We start from the raw sequence: 22,497 nt of genomic DNA on the forward strand, positions 1-22,497 counted from the left end.
TTTATTAATTCTAATGCTAATATGTGTTATGGAAGACCAGAAGAACATTATTTTGGAAGAGCCAAATCACATGTTGATAGGAACTTGGCTCCTGTAAATGTTGGCAATAACAATTTTAGGAATTTTTCACCCACATCCCTAACAAACAGGTCTTCATGACAGATGGGACAAGATTTTAACTCTGCAGATGAAGAACAAGGAGCCATCAGCTCAGATACTAGTCTGTCTCATTCATGCAGCGTATCTAGCATATTGGACATTAGTTTCAATGATAAGCATGGCCAACAAAGAACATGGGCTCCTCCTTCACAAGTTTCAGGTTCCGATCTTCACCAAACTGTGACAGAGCATCAAACTATGATAGACCACCAAACAATGGAAAAGCACGAGAGGAAGGGAGTCTCTACTCACGGTGGCAAGTTTGAGTAGCTAAGACATGATTCGAGTGTTACTCCTACTGCCAGAAGACATGACACTTACCGTCGAATGGAACTTCAATTCTCTACTCCGTACGAGTTCGATAGGAGTTCTTCTGGCTTGAACAGTGGACATGAACAATCAGTCCCAATTACGGCCTACAGGGAACACTATAACATTGGCAGTCCTACAGTTCAACACAATGATGATTGTTCCAATTTTCAAATTGGGTCATTGCCAGCATTTCCCATTGCAGGAAATCTTAAGCCTATAGATGTCTCTGAATTCAACATTCAGCCTGCCATAGACAAAGGCATCCAAGAAAATAAACATTTGGTCAGAGTTAATATTCAGAATCATTTGAATAAACAAATTGGAAAATATTCACATGTGAGTGACCATGAATTACTACAAAATAATTCTAAAGAGACAAACATTAAAGCCTTAAAGCGATCTACTAGGCAGAGAAGAATGCCGGTAAGATATTCAGATTATGAATTATTTTACTCTGAGGAGGCAGAGCTTGAGATTTTAATCTTTGATCAGATTGAACCGAATAATTTCAAAGATTCTTGTACAAGTACTAATAAAAATCAGTGTATGATTGTGATGGAAGAAGAGATGAATTCTCTTAAAACCAATAAAACTTTGGATTTAGCTCTACTTCCACCCAACTGTAAAGCTCTGAAAAATCATTAGGTATATAAGGTGAAAGAGGAAGATGGTGACATAAAGAAGTATCATGCTCAATTGGTTGTCAAAGGGTATGATCAAAAAAAGGGACTAGATTTTGTAGATATTTTCTCACTAGTTGTGCAGATGACTACAATCCGGACAGTTTTGGGATTGGTAGCCATTTGGGATCTTGAGCTTGAACAACTTGTTGTCAAGACAACTTTTCTACATGGTGACATCAATGAGGAACTGTACATGGAATAACTTGAAGGCTTTGTTCAAAAGGGAAAGAACATCTCTATGGCCGGCTGAAGCGAAGTTTGTATGAGCTTAAGCAAGCTCCAAAGTAGTGGTACATTAAGTTTGATCGATTCATGGCTGAATACAACATCACCTGGTACAAATCAGATCTATGTGTCTACTATAAAAGACTTCCTAGTGGCGAGTTTGTCATTCTTCTGCTCTATGTTGATGAAATGTTAGTTGTTTGTACTTCTCCTCAAATAGTCAGCAAGCTAAAGAAAGAGTTAGCTTCTCAGTTTTCCATGAAAGATTTAGGGGCTGCCAAAAAGATTCTTGGAATGACTATCACTAGAGATGGACCGAAAAAGGTGCTTACTTTGTCACAACAATCATGCATTGAAAAAGTTAAAGAGCGTTTTGGTATGGTTGAAGCTAAACATGTTCCTATTCCTCTTGCTCCTCACTTCTGCCTAAGTTCATATTTGTGTCCCAAAACACAATCTAAGAGAAGGAATTTATGAATAATATTTCTTATAAATCAGCGGTTGGTAGCATAATGTATGCTATGGTTTCTACATGTCCTGACATTGCTCATGCGGTGGGAGTAGTTAGTAGATTCATGAGCAATCTTGGGAAGCCTCATAGGGAGGCAGTCAAATGGATATTGCAGTATCTCAAGGGCATTTCTGATTATGCATTGTATTTTGGTAGAAATCATGCTCAGCTGCAAGGATTCAGCAATTCAGATCTTGCCAGAGATCGAGAAAAATGCAGGTCTACTACTGGTTATGCTTTCATATTTTTCAGGGCTGCCATTAGTTAGGCCTCAAGGCTACAACATTGTGTTGGCACTTTGTTCTGCTGAAGCGAAATACTTGGCTCTTTTCGAAGGAGCTAGAGAGATGATTTGGTTGCAACTCTTGTTCAATGATCTACATTGGCAACAAGATGATTATGTTTTATTTTCTGATAGTCAGAGTGCAATTTTTATGGCTCACAATCATTCCTCTCAGTGACGCTTCAAACATATTGACAAGCATGCTCACTATGTTTGGTATGTAGTAGAAGAAGGGAAACTAAAGGTTGTAAAAATTGATACGAAGATCAATCCAACGGACATGTTCACGAAGGTTGTTGTTAAGGAGAAGTTTGAATGTTCTAGGACTTCTCTTGAATTGTTAAAAAGAAGTTTATTTGCTTTCTTAATTAACTTACATAAATACTCCAAAATGACTACACAACAACGTAAATGAATCTTTAAATTTTTATTTTTTTTATTAAATAAATTAAAAATACGAAACAACTATATTGTACTTTTAAAATTAATTATTAAAATCAAACAATTTATCAAATGAAGCGCAAATTCATTTCCGTGACCATTTTGCCTAATTTTTGTCACAAACACTAAACCCGAATTTTCACTCGCATCAAACAAATAGTTCGAACATTTCCCTTTAACGCATTGTCAAGCAATTTCAGTCTGTTTTAGTTGGGTTTCGATTCTGAGTAGTCGGAACAATAAAGGATTGAAGATAGCTGGTGCAATTGCGTATGCTATTGTTGGGAAACTGGAGACGACAGAACAACAAATAATTAAAGAAATAGTGATGGCCGATCTCATGGAGCTTAGGGCCTGTCTGGTATACGCAGATACAAAGGATGTGCATGACAAGCGTGTCGAACCGTGGCTGCGTCGCGTTAGGGACGTTGCCTGGGACACGGAAGACATTCTGGAAGAGTGTGCTGTTCGGCCTCTTTACACCAGAAATGGCACTCACTCTTGTGTTTATAAGCCTGAATTACTCTTTCGACATAGAATGGCAAAGAGAATTCTAAAAGTCAAAGAACAAATTAGCTCCATTAAGGAAAATGCATATCAGTTGAATCTTATCCCTGGTGTCCAGCTATCTACCTCCGGACAACCATCTAGCAATGCAGCGCCGAGAGTGCGAAGAGAAAAAATTTTCCTGCCCAGAGATTCATATCCTGTGGCGATTGAATCCAAGATTCAACACCTCGTTTCTTTGCTAGAGGAACCAACTACTTCTGTAGTTGCTGTGGTAGGGATGGTCGGAATAGGGAAGACATTTCTTCTCCAAAACACTTTCAACAGGATCAAACGACGTTATGACCATTCGATATGGCTTTCCTTAGCACAGCCATACTGTTATAGTACTTTGCTTGCTGATATAATGGTGGAAATTGAAGATTTAGATGCTGATTCAAACCATGTTAGTGATATGCAAGCCGCCGAACTGATTCATAAGGGTTTAGAAGAAAAGAAGTCTCTCATCGTGCTGGATGACGTCTGGATAGCAACCACAGCAGATAACATCAATACGAGGCTCGGTCTTCCAGTTTGGCGTGGGAGCCAATGCAAAGTTGTGGTCACAACAAGAAGCAGAAGTGTCTGCCAAAACCTTGGCGCTGTCTCTTACCAGATGGAGCTCTTATCAGAGGAGCAAAGTTGGGAGTTATTCCGCGGTCATGCATTCGGACATGATTCCCCACCAAAATATCTTGAAGGGAAAGCGCGTCAGATTGAAAAGCAATGCGGAAGGTTACCATTGGCTCTAAAGTAAATAGGAGCTTCTCTCGCCGGATGCACAGAAATAAGTCAGTGGGATATCAAATTGGGTGACCTCATTGAGGTTGATGATTTTAACATGAATCCAGCTTTAGATACTCTCAGGGATTGTTGTAACTCTTTGCCTCCGCATCTTAAGGTCTGTTTTTCTTATTTTTCCTTCTTTTCTAAGGAGAAGAAAATAGATTGCGAATATCTCATTAATCTCTGGATAGCCGAAGCATTTATTGGGGATAGAGAAGACCAGTGGGATGTTGCTTTGAACTATTTATATCAATTGGCAGATCTGGGCTTGGTTGAAGTATGTGAGGATTACTCTCTAATCCAACACTGCAAGATCAATGACTTACTGCTAGATTTCGCAATTGATATATCTAGAAAAAACAGATGTTCATTTAGCGTTAAAGACGATTTTAGATCTGCCAAAAGAGTTTTACTAGGCAACCAAAGGATTAATGATCAGCTCCTCGCACAGATCGTGGCTTCTTGTCCGAATTCTCTTCGTACTCTGTCGTTATATGAGAATCCAATCGAAAAAATTAATGATAGCTTCTTCAGGCCTGTCAAATTCTTAAGGGTCCTCGACTTGAGCGAAACTAAGATCTGCATACTGCCCCGCAGTGTTGGAAAGCTAAAACTTCTCAAGCTTTTGAATTTGTCATCCACAAATATTGATAAGGTACCAATGTGTGTCGAAAATCTTAAGAGTCTTCTCTTTCTCGATCTGTCTGCCTGTGAACACCTGCGAAGTGTGCCTGAGTGGATAAATGAGCTCAAATATCTAGAGCATCTCAATGTAATGGCTTGCCATGATGAGCTGCTGAGTAATATGCCGAAGGAAATATCAGAACTGGAGTATTTGCGGGTACTGAGAACAGATCAACTGAAGGGAATACCAGAGCTGCTGCCTTTGCAGGTAATGAGATCAGATCTGTTGAAGCTCTCTGTTGAAGATAACAAATTATTGAAGCTGGAGGCTGTTGCCAGATTAACATGCCTCCAAGAATTGAGCTTAACTGTTAAGCATGAGAAGGAGTTCGAGAGTCTCAAAGATGGGATCCTCTCTGGGTTGCTCAAGATGCGTCGTCTGTCAATAAGATCTGAATTGTCTACAAAACCGCAGCTACAAATGAATATGAGTGCACTGAAGGATCTCCCTGAGACCATGGCTGACCTGAACGATCTCGAAACATTTTATGTGGAAACTTTTGCTGTGCCAAGTTGGGTGTGTATGCTGCAAAATCTGAGGCGACTCATATTAGTGGGTTGTGAATGCACAAATTATCCGGAATTGTCAAAAATGCCTAACTTGGTAGATTTGAGATTAGTGGGTAATAAGAGCTGCACAGGATTACCAAAGGCGTTTGGAATGTACCAAGGGTTTCCCAAACTACGCTTTCTGATTATAGACACGCTCCCTTTTCTAGAGAGTTTGCCCGATTTGGAGGATGGAGGGATGGCCGTCCTCGAGGTATTCCATTTAATCAGATGTTGGAGATTTAAGAAACTTCCAGAGGGATTAGAACGGTTAGGACAGTTGAGGGAGCTCAAGTGTCTGATGACAGGAACAGATGAAGTTAGAAAGAGTCTGAGTGATGGTGCTGATTTTTATAATAAAATCAGAAAAAGCAATCCGAATGTGCGCATCATTTAGTTAATTAGTAATTTATGGATTCATAAGAGTATGGAGTTAATAGCTACAGAATTTGTTGTTGTTGTTCAATTGTTCTAATTACAGAATTTACATGAGTAGGTTCTGTACAATTAGTAGTTAAGATGATTGGTGCTATAAAAGCCATTCAGATCCGTTGAAATTGTTGTAATTATGTTTTAAATAGATTAAATTTGAATGACTTTGGTGTATTGAATCGAAAATTCGTTTGAATCTGTCTGAATGCAAGTTTCAGTGGTATTTTTCTTTTCGGTAATAAAATTGAAGTTTCAGTGGAAGAAATAAACGAAATTAATTTAATTAACTCAATTCTAATATTTATGTTGGTTAATTTATTTTATTAGTAATAATAGATATGAATTTTAATATTCTCAGAGCTCACGGGCAGTTTAGGTGAACTGGGGTGATTTTATATAGAAGGTTTAAGTTCCACTCTCAATAATATTTGTTACTTGGTCCATTTTTTATATAAAAAAAAAATTTAATATTATATAAATTTTTAAAAATAGATATAAATATTTATTATAATATTTTTAACTTTTATTATATATTCTCATCACTTGTTACAATATTATACTTATATTTTTCTTGGCATGGCGAATGGCGACCAAGTTTGAAAAATTGGCTCTATGTTGGCCTCTGCATTTTCTTGAAGCCATTTCATTAAATTCCTTCGCGTTAGTCTGCACACTTTTATTCTGTGAGGCTTTCTGTTAATACACGTTGTCTATGATTCCGATTTTCATTCTCTGAGGTGTTCTGTCAAATAATTTACATGCGGTATCTATGATCCGAGATTCATATGTACATTAATGTTTACTTTGCAATTTGCCTGTCACATGGTTCAAGTGCGTTGTATATGCCTGTACATTATGGAAACAGTCAAACAATTCACTTGTTTTGTCTACGGTTAATTTGCTTGAAATGTTTGTGTGTGTTTTATCAACAATTCCACTTCAAATATATCTTACAACCATTTTATGTCATGAGATGATATCTCTCTCCAACATATAATGCACATTTTTTGTTTTAAAACTTGCCCCGAGCTGGGAATCTAGCTTTGCAATTGCAGATTGCATTTGCTTCAAAATTTCTTAAGTTCATATAACAAATACATATATTACGGGTTACATTTTCTTTTGATTTTTCGAAACATTTTCAAAAAAATCTATTTCCGACAGACCCTGCGGACATGCAGTTTATGAAACAATATTCCTCAGATATTATCGTTATTATCCATGGTTCTACATTTGCATGCACATACTTGAATGCTACTGAAGATATTTTCAACAAAACTCTTTGCGCATATTGGGCAATCATCTTATTCAAAGTTTCGTACCCTGTGAATGATTTCACACTTTGCAAGCCTATCTACCAGAGCATCCATTGAGCTAACATATGCTTGAAGCATTCGGTCAAACAGTTAACTTGCCTTGCTATTGAAGGTTGTTTGCCATGAAATGCCATTTCCTTAAAACATTCTAACAAACAGCAAGGCTACTGAGGGTCTTGTATTTCAGTAACGACGCACTGTAAAGCTCAAACCCAACGACAATCGCATATACACAGAATATATCATTCTATAATATTTTTTAAGGGTTCTAGCCATTTCCTCATAAAGAGTTAAAATAAGTATTAGAAGGTTACAATAAACCGATCTGATTTATTATTTATTTTGAATTTTTCCTTTGGATAAACCAAATCAGAATTGGAATACGAAATAAAATAGGAATACGCATTCCAATTTTAGCCCAATTCCACCCAAATCGGTGGAATTGGACTACGTATTCCTATTCCAATTTTATTTATTTTAGAAAACATAAATTTTTGGGTTTGCGAATTCCCCATCTAATTCTGGCTGAACCAAACAGAAAATAGAAATACATACCCCCATTTTCTATTCCACAATAAGTATTCCAGAATAGCTATTCCTATTCCCCTATTCTTATTCCCGCAGCCAAATGGACCAAAGTCAAACGAAAGGAAATGAAAATCCCCCCATCAAGCATTACCTATGGGAAATATTAAAAATTAAATATACACTTAAAAATTTACTCGGCACATGAAGGTGCCGAGTGACAGGAGGGTGCCGAGTGAGCTCAGCCCGTGAAGGAGCTAAGTGAGCTCGGCACTTGAAGGGCAACTCGGCTCACAAAGAGAAATGCTCGGCAACAATAGATGCCGAGTGAGCTCAGCTCAAACTGAAAAAATAATAACTTAGATAAAATTTAACGTGAATGCTTTCACCATTAAAACCAGAGAGCCAGAGCTTTAAGCTTTCAAACAAACTTCTCAAATGCAATAAACACGGGAAGAGGAATGGATTCAAGTATGCTTAATTGCTTGTTATTTAACTTTGATTAAAACATCACAAAATCTGGAAGCATTCGGCTTCAACCAGAAAACCCTAAATTTGCCCTAAAACAACTTTAAACTTCATAAACTTTAAACTTGTAGCACTAATGGCTGCATACAATGGTGCCTGGAGCAATCACTGCTTCAACAGGATGAATCAACAACAACAAACTTACAGAGTGAACAAGGGAACACGTGCAACTACAGGCACGACAACGATTCCTTCTGTGTTTGCAACAACTGATCTGCTGATCACTTCTTCTCTACAACTTCTATCTTTTCTTCCTCTCTGTCTATCTAGTCGAAATGAATCTTAGACATTCCTTTTGTCTTCTACCAAAAAATGTTTTTCCCTCTCATTTTCAAACTCACCTACTCGTATTAATTTTTTTAGCTATTCTACAATTTGTCTAGTGGTAGGTGGGCATTTGACTCCAGAAGCAAGACAACTACCGCATTTAATATTCCAACATTAGGTACTTATCATTCATTGAATCAATGCACATACTTAAAAATCTCCAATAAAGTAGTCAAGCTCCATTTTATCTTCAACTAGAGGAGACAAAACTTCCTAAACTCAAAAATTCAAATTAGATAGAGAACGAAAAAATAGAATTTACAGATTAAGCTATACTTGGCAAAATATTTCTCACAATACAAACCTACTTAACCTAAAAGAAAAACGAGAACAACAGTAACTCACGAGACCGACAACTTCACATAATCTTAAAATTTGCAAAGTAGTGGCCTTGGCCGTAGAAGTAGCATGCAAGATTTTTCTATGAAAATCCGCATAGGAAATAAGTTAACTGGAGACGGAGAACCCACAAGAAGTAGCAGCACGGACATTCTTGAGAGGCAGAGGAGTGGAAACCTAGAGCAATTGGTTTTTTAACTGCCATATTCAAAGTCCCCACCACAGCCACCACATGACACCCATTATGAGACTACGAGAAAACTCCAATAGGAGATGATAGATCCACCATCAGATCGAACTGAGGCAGATTAGCAACAAAGGATAGTGCCCCAGGAGAGGCAGGAACGTAGAATTTGAAAATCAAGAATAATAGAAGTGATTCTGCGATTTGATAGCAGAGACCTTTGATAGAGAAAAATATTTTACCTTGATATGGTTCTTCACTCTCTTGCCGCTCGCCTGGAAAGTATGTTAAATGCAGGTTTTGACAAGCAATTGAGGCAAGCGAATTGCCTTGTACACCTGTTTGTGAAAGAGTTTATTTAGAAAACAGACAAGGAACTTCCAGCCTGAGGACTTAGGTTTTCTGGCTACAAAAATAATGACGAGCTCAAAGTTAAACTAGTTATCTCTATCAGACAACGGGACAAAGACTAAGCTTAAGTAGATATAAGTGTGGCTTTCCAAGGCTTTTTCAAAGGATGAGGAGGACAATGGCTGGACACTATCTGACCCTAAACCAGACTTGGGGTCGAGATGGAAAACGAAGGATGAACAAGATCATATTGCATTTGAAGTTTAATAATTCAATTTCTATTAAATATATTTCTGCTCTACAGATAAATGAATTCTATGAACATTATTGTGCATCAGTTTTTTCAATACCATATACCATCTTGATTTTCCAGTTGATAAAATAATAGATGTATTATAATTTTAACAAAAAGTTATGCTACTCAATATATACAATTGTAATAAAATATCTTCTTTAACAGAAAAGCCAGAATGCAGTGCTCTTGAAAAGGCTCTCAATAAATTTTCTGTTTTGAATACCAAAAATTTTAAAAGTAAATCTTTCAAAGTAAAGATGTTTCACAACTCGTCATATCTCAATTGGAATATCTGATCAGACATCTAAGATTATTCTCTTTGACTTTCTTCCAAACTTCTCCGCCTTCCTTCAGTGTCTCCTTTAACTCAACATTTGCCTTCCCAACCACTATCTCTTTAAGCCTCCTCAACCGCTCCAATCCCTCTGGAACTTTGTTCACCTGCGGACAATCTTCTATCTTTAGCAGTTCTAAACATTCCATTGCTCCCTCCTCCAATTCTGGCAACTTCTCTAAAAGAGGAAAGTGAAAAATAAACATCCTAATCAGCTTAGGGAATACCCCCAATTGGCCAAAGTTCCTTGGCAACTCGCTTGATCTTGAATCACTATTCAAAGCTAATGTCTGCAAGTTGGGCATGTTTTGGAAAGACGAATAATCACTGCATTCAAACAGTGAAAGTTCTGTCAGATTTGCCATACCACAAACCCAACTTGACATCCTGAAACGATGGAGCACAAGTTGCTTAAGATCTTTCATAACATTCAATTTTTCAGGGAATGTTGGAAGACTGGATACTACTGTACTGCCCACCCTCGCAACAATGTCATTTTTTATTCTGAGAATTCTCATTTCACCAGACGCTTAAGTGTACTATTTTCAAGACTTCTTAACTCACCTATATTTTTTAAGGAAAAACTTATCTCCTGTAGATTGATTAAATTTCCCACATCTTTAACATCTAGGAATTCATTCTGTTGAGTACAGAGCGGCCACCATCCTGATCTCAGCGTCCTCAGGTGCGCGAGATTCGATATTCCTTTGGTCATATAACTCTTACCAAGTTCTTCTGAGCAATCACTCACGTCAAGATGAGAAAGAGAATTTAGCTCACCTATCCAATCAGGTAGACGTTGTATGTTACTGCATTCAGAAACATCAAGATACTGGAGGCACTTGAGTCGTCTAACGCAATCTTGCACCTCTGGGATCTTTGTTTGAGACAAATTCAGAACCTTAAGAAGCTTCAATTTCCCGACACATTTTGGCAATGTAGTGATGGTGGTGCTGCTAAGGTCAAGAACGCGGAGTACTCTCAGAAGATCAAGCAGGTGTTCCGGAATACTTGTAATTCCTGGATTGTGCGACAATGAGATAGTGCGGAGAAAAGGGTGATGATGAAGAGAATTTTCTGAAAAATAATCATTATTTATATACTTTTTAACAAATATTAACCTGCGGTATCTTGTTTCTCTCACTAGACGGTCAAATGCGCACTTATGTTCCTTACTTATGTCAATAACCAAATCAAGAAACAAGTCATCCACGGTGTAACAGCCAAGAACTGTGTTTACTTTCACTAAACATAGCTTTACAAATTGGTGTAAGTAATTCAGCCCAGTATGCCACTGGTCTTTCTCTTTTTCATGTGGAATAAAGCCTTCAGCTATCCACAAATATATCAGATAATCTTGGTATATAATTTGGGTGCCTGTGGCCCGAGGGAAATACTTCTGTGTAGAGAAATATATCTGTGTATTTCTAGGAAAGGAAGAAAAATATGCAAACCAACATTTAAGATGGGAAGGAAGGGAGTCGTAACTCAACTTGAGGATTTTCATCATCATTCCCTGTGCATGTACATCACTTCTGAATGCACATAGTTTTGCCTCCCAGTGATCTACACACCGAGACCCTGACAAGGATGCCGGGACGGTTATAACAGCTAGTGGTAACCTGCAGCAGTGCTCTTCAATTTGATGGGCAAGGCTCTGCAAGCGCTCAGGCGGCCTATTTCCCTCGCAGTCATGGAAGGCAAACAAGCAAAACAGCTCCCAACTTTCCTCCTCCGAGAGCTTTTGTATCTCATAGATATGAGCTCTCATCTTTGCAGCAACATCTCTACTTCTGGTCGTAACCACTATTTTACACAGGTTATTACTGTCAGTGGGAAGACCAAGCGTTTGTATGAAGTCACCTTTTAAACTTGACCTCCACACGTCATCCAGAACAATCAGGCATCTCTTCCCCTCTAACTTATCATGTATCAATTGAGCTGCTCGGAAATCACTAATAGCGCCGATTTCCAAATCAAGTTGGGCGGCTAGCTCCAATTGCAATACTCTAACAGAAAATGTCTGTGAAACACTAATCCAGGCAGAAAAGTCATACCTATGTTTTGCTCTCTCATAGACGTGCTACAGAAGGAATGTTTTACCGAGCCCGCCCATTCCGACTACGGCAATTACTCCAACAGAGGGGCTGTCTAACAATAGCAGAATCTCATCCACCTTGTGGTCAATACCCACTACGCGTGAATTTGTCCAATGGATAGCCCAGGGCCTATGTGGTCTACGATCATGTGTACTTGTTGAGGACTGTTCTAAATGTCGTAAACTATGGAATAAATGGAGATTCCGTGGCGCTTCAACGGTAAACCTAATCCTATCTTTGAGCACTTCAATCCTCCTCCCCATCTTATACCAGAAGTTCGATCCACTGAAACGGCAGAAACACGATTGAGTGGACCTTGCATACAAATGCTCAAAAGCGCACTCATCAACTATATCTTCTACATCAAGAGCAATGTCGCTCACTTCCGAAAGAAATTCTTTGACTTTATTAAATCCACTGACCCCAGCTATTAACTCGAGAGGTTCAGCTTGTATAAGCTCAGACAAATATCTGAGCTGCGTTTGGAACCACTCAGAGTCCTCTCTAAAGATAAATAAATCTTGCGGCATGACCTGACCAAGCTTTCGAACCACGGAGTTGATAATCAGAACAGCAAATTCTGCACCCATCTTTGCTGTGCTACAAAGGCTGTGGACTTGGAAGAGAAAAGAATTAAATAACAGGGCAATTCGAACTTGGTTGAATGTAAATATAAGCCCTTGCGACTGTCAAATTTGTAAGAGAAAAGGCTTCTGGTCCATTACAATGATAAGTATTTGGAATCGACAGTACATAAATCATCTGGCGTTCTGTCTTGCTTTATTTTATTTTATTTTATTTTACATCTGTATCTGTAACTTTATTTTCCTTAGAGCCTAAAGTAATATAAATGAATAATAATAATGCCATAATAACGTTTTTGAAAAGATCAGATTTGGCAATGGGAATACAAACGGAATAGGCATATGTAAATTCTTAAAATTTTGAATTCTTCGTTTGGATGCACCAAATCGGAATTGGAATACAAAGTAAAATAGGAATATGTATTCCAATTTTGGTCCAAAAATGAGGTTTTACAATTCCACCCAAATAGGTGTTATTGGAATACGTATTCCTATTCCACTATTATTTATTTTAGAAAACATAAATTTTGGGGTCCGCAAATTCCCCATCAAATATTCATTGAACCAAACAGAGAACAAGAATACATAGCCCCATTTTCTATTCCAGAATACGTATTCCAAAATATCTATTCCTATTCCCGTAGCCAAACGAGCCCTTAGGTTTGGATTTCAAAGATCTACAGAAAGGAGAGTTTATTGGATAAATGCTAGCCATACACCAAACGTTAATTTCCACATAATTGGAGGAACTATGCTAGCTTTCATGTTTAGGGTAGGATCAATTAATTCTACCATTTTGTAATGATTGTTACACTATTTGTTAGTTTTGTCCTAAAAGGTTAGTCTTAAATATCATATGTTTAGGAACAAATTAAATCTAGATATTTTTTTTTGTAAATTTTGAGTATTTAACTTATAAATCAATGTGTTAAATCCAAAATCTTGCCAAAAAGCAACCTTTTAGGACAAGGCTGACTAGTGTCGATCGAGTCAATGACAAGGCCAAATTAGGACAGCCTTGTTTAGGACAAGGTTTACCTAAGTTGGCCTTGTCCAAATAGAGTTTTTGAAAGTTATCCTAGGATATATGGTTTTGTGTTGAGAAAGGGATTGTTGTGTAAATAAATTAGGGAAAATCTTGAAATTTGGAAGTTAATGTGAATGGCTTACACTAAAAATGAATTATGTAAATTGGTGGATAAATCAGAATTTATGCGTAGGTGTCATACCTAATCTCAAGTTTAAACATGGTTGAAAGAGGAGGAGAAATCATTAAATTCAATACAAAAGCTTACCATAAGAAATGCACTAAAGTAGGTTAAAAATGGCAAGCTCATTAATGGTCAAAGTCATTGTATTGATAACTTGTATCATTTAATTTTTAATCAATTTGTCAACTAGGGCATGTACAAGGTTGTCTCCTCTAAGGATTTAGAAGAGACTAGTAAAATTTGGGGGTATTGCACTATAAAACATTGACTAACATCAATTCTTGACCCCTCTAGAATCCACCTAAGACTTTACTAACTCTACCTACTTCAATTTGTTTCAAGTAAATTTTCCTATTCTATAGAAGTTGAAAGTTTCCATGATAACAAAACCTAGGTTGAATTCATTTCTATCATTAAACAATATGGATCAATGTGGATGATTCTAATCATTCAATTGAAAAAATAACTAAAAATAAATACTAATTACGTTTTCAAAATGGAAATCCTATTTGTAAGCTTACTAACATGATTTTATAATAACAAAAAGCTTCAAAATTTTAAATAATCCTACCTCCACAGAGGATCCTTGGTATTTATGCTTTGATAGTTAGACATCCTTGATTTTGCGTTTATAAACCCATAAATTTTATTTTAATACAATACAAACTGACTGATTCAATAATTAAATACTAATAATGAAAACTTATTCCACTATCAACATATTTGCCTATAGGAAAGATCAATTGACACCAAACAAAAAATAGTATTAATTTAACTGAAAAACATATGCAAAAGAAATAAGTAACAAACAAAGAGATAACCTCCTTCAGTTGATCACTCATGTTATTTCTTAAGTTGGATCTCCTTTAACTTAGAAATGAATAAACTCTTAATTGCATTAAAAATGATCTTCCTAAGGAAAATAATGTGATCTAATAGATTTTCAAAAGGCAAGATCATGTGATGATAACAACACAATCTTTTTTCTCTTTTTCTAAAGATAGGGAATTACATGTCATTCCTTTGCAGGATGTGGCTTTCCCAGACCATTATCCCACTCTTTATACTATTACTTGGAAAACAACTCCAAGACATCCTTCGAAAATGCAATTTATCCTTAACATGTCAATCTTTGGTCATGATCCCACTATGGCTAAAATTTTACATGTCTAGAATTTAGAGCCTTGGCCCCACACCCACATTGGCTAGATTGAATGGTGGAATGATGCCATCTCTCATATGATGAGATTTATTCACATCTACAACATGAAACTTGCTCTATACAATAGGTATTCCTATGATGCTACCACCAGAAACATGTGTGCAGCCTTTGTGGCCCTAGCCATGAATCCATCTGATTGAGATTTCCAATTTCAGCTCACCACTCTCCACCATTAGAAGTAGGTTGTTGACAATTTTGCTACTAGAGGTTCTCAGATAAAGGTTCATCTTCACTCGCTTGAGACCGAAGACCAAGCTTCAAAAGAATTATTCCTTGCTCTCAAAGCTCATCACACTTCTGTAGGGATTAAAAAAATAAGGAAGGTCAAAAAATCTTCTCTGACCTTACTAACATTCTTCAAGCCTTTTTCTGACATTATGAGAAGGTTTTCTATGTAGAGAAACTCTATGAAAATGGACCAAGCCTTGAAGTATTGTACTATTGTTACTCCTAATCAGCTTGCAGTTGACGAGTGCACATTCTGCAAGAAAATACTCATCCTCATTGACCTAAAGGAATTCATCTTCTCTATGGAAAATGACAAGGCCCTTGGGTGTGATGGATTTCCTTGTAAATTTTACAAAAAAATTTGGAATTCTATTGGGGGGTGAATGCACCAAGTTATGGTGCCAAATAGGTGATACAAAACTAAAATTTTAAAAATTATAAAAGCATGTGCACGCTTTGCTTGGGCTCCACAAGTTTTAGGGTTGTAGAGCCCAAGCCAAAGTGCATGTGCTGTTTAAAAATTCTATATATGGTCTGCAAACCCGTGGCCCATTACATTTTCTCTTGTTTCTTTTTGCTGGTGCCTTTTTTCCCCTCAACAATGCACACACAGTTTGTAGAAGTTGAAGAATTTTCTCACCCTCCTCCTCAAAATGTCTCCTCATCACCAAAGATAAAGATCGAGATCATCAAGTATGTTTTTTACTCTTGATTTTGCATTTTTTTTTATGTCATTTTAGTTTTTCTTCAAATTTGTTTATTTATTTATTTAATGCAATTGGTCTCTTATTAGGAAATGTGAATAATCAACCACCAAATCCTAAGCCTGATCAACAAAATCAAAATGAAAGGCCTCCACAAGATCAAAATGAAAACCCTCTACATGAAGAGCAAGAACTTCTTCAACCTCCACTAATTAAAAGACCTCCTCCTGGCACCCAAGACAATATATTGAGGCTAAGTGCACCAAGATAGTGTACAAAAAAGTGGACACCCCCCCAAGAAAAAGCATAATTTTGTATAACCCGATTAGATTTTTGGAAACCTGATCAAGTTATTTAAAAGTGAAATTCTTGCTAGGCTTGGTATCCAAGCCTAGCTATTATACTTTACAAAACCCAATCGAGTTTTTTAAAGTATAAATTTTTACTATTGTCCACATTTTAGGTCATTTTTATACCCTCAAACAATAGCAGCAACATGAATTGCATAGGAGAACACCAAAACCTGATCGTGCTTACCATAGAAAATGATTTTCGATTGCATCTCCATCCATGGCCCCCTGTAAACAAGGTCAATCTTCATTCTATTCATAGTTTATGTATTTTTTTAATCAAATTTTGTAATTTGGTTTTGTAATTTATAGGTTTTGTAATTTTTTAATTTTTTTTTAATATAGTTGCATCAAGGAATCCAAGAAAATGAGGGAGAGAAGAAAGACCACCTCCTACACAATCAAACCCTCCACCCATCATGACACAACCACAAAATACTCCACCCGTTATGACACAACCACAAAACCCTCTACCCATAGTAACACAACCACAAAACCCTCCATTCAATGTTCACATTCAACAACCACTGCCTCCTATAAACCCTCTACACATACAATTACATCATTTAACTACTACATAAGAGGATCTCATAAACCGCCTCTCACAAAATAGTGCCAACATTACCCAAAATGGTCAATAGGTTGCGGTCAACTACACTTGATCACCACTCAACCCTAGTGAATACACTTGAACAGATGGCCCAAAATGCAAATGAGGTGTCTAGGGAGGTTACGAAATAGGGTGCATGGAGAGATGGGTGTCATGCATTTTACGCCAATGGGTTATTATATCAGCAAGTGAAAGATAAAGACATAAAGAAAGGTAGTACTATATGTTCTCTTTTCATCAATCCTATATTTGGAAACTCCCTGTTACACACAACCAAAACTTTTCCTATTCATTGTTGCACTAATGCTAGGATGAGATCATATTTTTGGGATAGGTGGTATATGGTATTTGACCTATCACCATGTAATAATTATGAGGTGCCTCTATATTTTTTGAGAAAGCTATATTGTGAGTTCATCCTTGGTGAGAAGCCAAATTACTTTAACATCCATTAGTTCCAAGATAGAGGGAGAGACTCTATGCAAGATAGACCTGGGGCTCATAGGGTGGTACCACAACATGAGAGGAGATGTACAACATGAAAAACCATGCCTCATGTTGTGTTCCCATCAATTGTAAAGGACTCTATTGATTTATAGACTCTCCATTCAGCTACATCATTGATAGATGTAATCATTCAACATGGCTCACAGTTATGTGATTTTCCTTCACCTATGGCACCCTAACCATCACCAGATGCACCTTTAGGGTCATCATAGCATGCAAAAGCTCCACCATCATCACCTTTGGCACCAAGGTCATCACAACATTCGACAACTCCATAATTGTCACCTATGACACCTTGGTCATCACAGCCTACAATAGCTCCATCAGCATCACCTGTACCACCAGTGTCATCTTTGCTTGTGTCAACTACACCACTAGTGTCATATTTTCTTGTGTCACTTGCACCAATATTGTCATCCTCACTTGTGCCACCTACATTATCATCACATGCATCATTACAATCTTTAGGGCCCAATCAACATTTTTATTTTAGCTGTCAGCACATGTGAGATGGGATAGATATGGAGGTGACTCAAGATGGAGTGTCATCTCATCCATGTGTAAATTGTGGGCATACTTTTTCTTCATATGAAGTTGGGGATTTCACACTCACAGATGATTTCATGGTGGTGGTCTTCTGTGGACAAGGGACACAAATTTGTTTGTTTGTTTGAGTTTTGACATGATATTATTTAATCACCAAAATGAGATTTATAGATTACTCTAGATTGATACATGAACAATATGTAATGAAAATTGTAGAAAATAGTATGAGAACACCACAGAGTAGTTGTTCTACTAGAGGTGCGAGGCTAGGAGAAAGAACACACGAGGTAACGTTTTTAAATTATTCTTAAAAGTACAATAACACATTGGCTTTAAAATATTGTTTCTTAATTAGTATGACACTAACAACCCACTTATAGATCCTCTTCCATCTCCTACCATCATTGAAACCCTCTCATTCATCAAATCATCCAATTCCCATCCACATCTGCTCCTAGCATTGCCCAAACCCCATCTAATGAACCTCATGAGTTTTGACATGATATTGTCTAATCACCTAGGAATATCATAAAATTAAATATTTTTTAATTTTATAGATCACTTTAAATTGATATGTTCAAACAATATGTAATGTAGGGTGTAGCAAGTGGTACGAGAATACCGCATAGTACTTATTCTACTAGAGGTGCGACGCCAGGAGTAAGAACACCTGAGGTAAATTTTTAAAATATTCTTAGAAGTACAATATACATTTTATTTGAAATATTGTTTCATAATTGGTATTCTTAAAAGTACAATAATAGCTTTCCATCTGCTACCATCATTGAAACCCTCCCAAATTCATCAAATCAATTTAATTCTCATCCACATATCCTACTCCTAGCATACTTGAACTCCATCTAATGAACCTCATGTGAGTTCATCTTTCATATACCCATCCTCACAAAAGAATCTCCATATCGCATAGGGTGTCTTATAGGAGTGTGGAGATCATGAATCTCCACTTTTATTTCTTGACAAGTTGCCAAAATTTTATTCGCATCTCTCTTTTCCTTCTCGATCTCTTTGTTTTCAATTTGTAGGCCTTGTACTATCCTTCCAATATCATCCTTCAAGTCATCTTGTCTTCTTTCCCTCCTATGATCTTCTTGTTGTTATTGTACCTTCTTTCCATTTACAACAATGTCTCATATTTATAACAATACTATTTACTATTTTATAGGGCTTGTCGGGTGGCTGAAATTTCTCAAATTGATGATGCCACACTTTCTGCCATTAACTTTGGCCTTGAGAGCTATGTGGTATCATAGCTTGCACACCTATCAAGTTTATGATTTGAGTTGAAATCATGATGTGTCTTATTGATTCCTCTTATTTTATATTTGTTTCTTATTTAGGGTACTCCACAAAGCTCAAGGTTTGGAGGAAACGAAAAGAAATCAACAAGAACACCAAAACAAAAAAGGTATTAAATGCAAGTCAAATTTATATTTTTAAATTTATTATGAATGAATTTATATACATGTACTCAATATTGATGAATACATGTTCACTTATTTTTTGAATATATGTAGAAATAATTTAGTTTTGTAGAGTTGATGAATGCTCCCAAGACTACTGATGTTGAGGCAATGGAAGAGGTAAAATTTTATATTTTCATTCTCATAAATTTTAGGTTATAGTATGCATGTGTTCTATATACATATTAAACAATTGCATTTACAAATGAGTACATTTTTTTTTCAATTGTATAATAATTATCAACAATTTGTCTTATTAACATGTGTTATTTATCTTTTACCTATTACAATACTCTTTGAGACTTCGTGCAAATCCTTTCCCATTTCATTTTGTTAGGAGTCCTAAGTGCCAAAGACAGGGTCAAACACAATAGAGGCTAGAGGTATGTCTGTAGAGTCTTAGTTGAAGCCCCTTTATGATCTCAATTTGGATTGCTTATGTGTTTGATATAAATCCTTAATGCCTACTCTACAATTCTAACATTTTAACACTTGCCATACAGGTTGTGCCTCATACTAGCATTGATTCATCAGTGCTTGTACCTCTTTCTAGCATGGGAGATCTAGCTCAGGCTGTAGTACATTTTTTTGTTTTTTAACTCTATTTGTAGTCCCTAATGCCACTCTATAATAGTACAATTTAATCGCTTATCATATAGGTTATGCCTCCTGTGAACATTGATTCATTGGTAGTCGTTTCTTCCATTGTCACTCTACCTCATCATTTTGTGAAGAGTCCCACCCATCGATGAAGGATCCCATTACCACTATCATTCAGTCCAACTGTGGGACAAAGGGATAAGGTAATGAACAACTCAACTATCCACAATTTAGAACCCAATTTCTAGTTATTTTCATATTACTAATAGATAAGATATTTGAAAATATAATTTATATTTTCATCTACAGACACTTGGCGAGCCACAAACTGCATCAAAGAGGCTCAATTTTGATGATTCTACATAGTCATAGATATTGATGTGATATCCATACGTAGTTGTGGTCATCACATGACATTACATATATTCAACTTTTGTATTGTATATATTCAAAATTTGTATTGTGCACATTTGACATTTATATTGCACACATTTGACATTTGTTAGGCATTCAACTTTTGTATTGTATATATTCGATATTTATATTGTGCACATTCAAAATTTCTATTGTACACATTTGACATTTTTTAGGTATTCAACTTTTGTACTGTAACAATGAGACATAACATCTTTTTGTAACTATATGATTGATATGACATAATATATTGTTCATTTTGATATACATAAAACTTGGATTTCCATCCAACTTGTTCAATGTGTGAATACACATTTGTATTTCAACTTACTTTCTTGTAATTAATCAAACACATGAACATTTGTTATTTTATATAGAAAATGTATCATGTTTATCAAATTCATTATAATATGTAATCATATGTCACTTATTTTGATGTAATAAGACATTAAAAGTAAAAACATGTCATGATTTTTGTATTTTTGTCATAGATCACAGCTTGATAGTGCATAGAGACCCTTAGGGACACTTCCATTCAGTGTGGTTGATGCTGAAATGAGGTTTTCCTAGGCTAAGATTGACCAACCAGAGCTAACAAAGTAGACGATTCGATCCTAGGACCAAAAACTTTAAATATATACAACCTTGCTCATTTTAACTGAGCAACATTGCAACTTTTGGCAATAGGCAAGATACAGATGCAAAATCCAAACAAAGTCAAATCTTTAAAAACTAAGATAGATTGTTGTAGGGCTAGATAATGCAATCTTGTAGCATGTGATAGCTCATCAATACCTTGCACAAGCTCAGAGAAATGCCCAATCAAATATCACAACCCAATGGTGCTTACACTAGTACAAAAATAGCAATATGTGACTAAAAAGACCACCAAAATTTGTATATATGTAACTAAATCCAATCACGTGACTAATAGTAGTTAATATCCAGTCATTTATAATGCTACTAAATATACTACTAAATGATTTTAGTCACTTATTTGATTCCTAATTTTGATCATCAATTTAGTCACATATTTAGTGGTACATTTAGTAGCATATTTAATCACATATTTAGTATATTTACTCACATATTTGGTAGTGTATTTAGTAGTATTTTAATAGTATATTTGATCACATATTTAGTAGCATTTTCAATAGCATATTTAGTCACATATTTGGTAGTGTATTTAGTAGCATATTTAATATTATATGTCGTCACATATTTGGTAGCATATTTAGTCACATATTTTGGTAGTGTATTTGGTCATAGTAGAGCACAATGGAATTGAACCACCATCCTCCTGCTTGTAAAGTAGGTGTTCTTCCATTGAGCTAGTGCCCTTTAAAAAATACATAATAAATTATTATTTATTTCATTTAATTCTCAATATAGCACCCAAAAAGGTTATGAACTTGTATTTCTTGAAATGGGGGCAACAAGGCAACATCCAATCAAGTTGATAGTTTAAAAGCTAATAGATCTTAATCCAGCTAACCTCAAAGATGATGGCCCTGATTTGAACATGATCATAGAAATACCATCGGAAGACAATCACATGATTGCCCAAGAGTTGGGATCCTCTTCTTGGAGGGGAAACGTATATTTTTCTTGAGGAATTAGGTATTTTATTCAATGTATTTCAACATATCTTTTGGTAATTGTGTACAAATAATCAGATCTATCCAGTATAGCCAATATCTTACATTGTCAGGTTTTCTTTCATTAAGAAGTCTCATTGATCCTATTAAGTCTCATATTGCTTTATGGAATTGAAGAAAACCATTTACTTAATCCCATGATATCTTCTGTCCCAGCAACTATGAAATGAAGGTTTTTCTGATACTTTTATTACCACCAACATTTAGCTCTAAAAGGAAGTTATTTGGTGTTTCCTTAATCATTGTTACCTCTTTGAGTTTGTCTAGACTAAATTGAATTTAAGTAGGGTTTCCCTCTCCCACCAACACTCTTTGGTACCTCTATTGATGATTATGAGAATTTTATTGGACAAGGTACCCCTATAGATGATGGTTGGCTTCTTTATCATTTTCTGATTTTTATTTACTCTTTGTGGATAATGTATTCCTCCTATCTAATTCTGTTGATAGTTTGCTGAGATAATTTGATGCAC

The 22,497-nt window shown here is 36.1% G+C and overlaps 1 protein-coding gene and 1 pseudogene across 1 annotated transcript; one reads left to right on the plus strand and one right to left on the minus strand.

Moving 5' to 3' along the window:
* The first annotated feature begins 1,466 nt into the window (after positions 1–1,466).
* On the plus strand, positions 1,467–5,576 carry LOC149560646 (putative disease resistance protein RGA3; annotated as a pseudogene).
* Positions 5,577–10,324: 4,748 nt separating this feature from the next.
* LOC149560647 (putative disease resistance protein At4g27220) lies at positions 10,325–12,499 on the minus strand. The gene is made up of 2 exons (XM_089827655.1): positions 11,945–12,499; positions 10,325–11,833 (listed from the first exon to the last, which is right to left on the minus strand). The coding sequence occupies exons 1-2, from the start codon at positions 12,497–12,499 to the stop codon at positions 10,325–10,327; spliced, it is 2,064 nt and encodes a 687-aa protein (XP_089683781.1).
* Between the last annotated feature and the right edge of the window lie 9,998 nt (positions 12,500–22,497).

The sequence above is a fragment of the Cupressus sempervirens genome, chromosome 4, assembly GCF_028749045.1.
Source record: "Cupressus sempervirens isolate cs-2001-9-10 chromosome 4, ASM2874904v1, whole genome shotgun sequence".
NCBI classification, from domain to species: domain Eukaryota; kingdom Viridiplantae; phylum Streptophyta; class Pinopsida; order Cupressales; family Cupressaceae; genus Cupressus; species Cupressus sempervirens.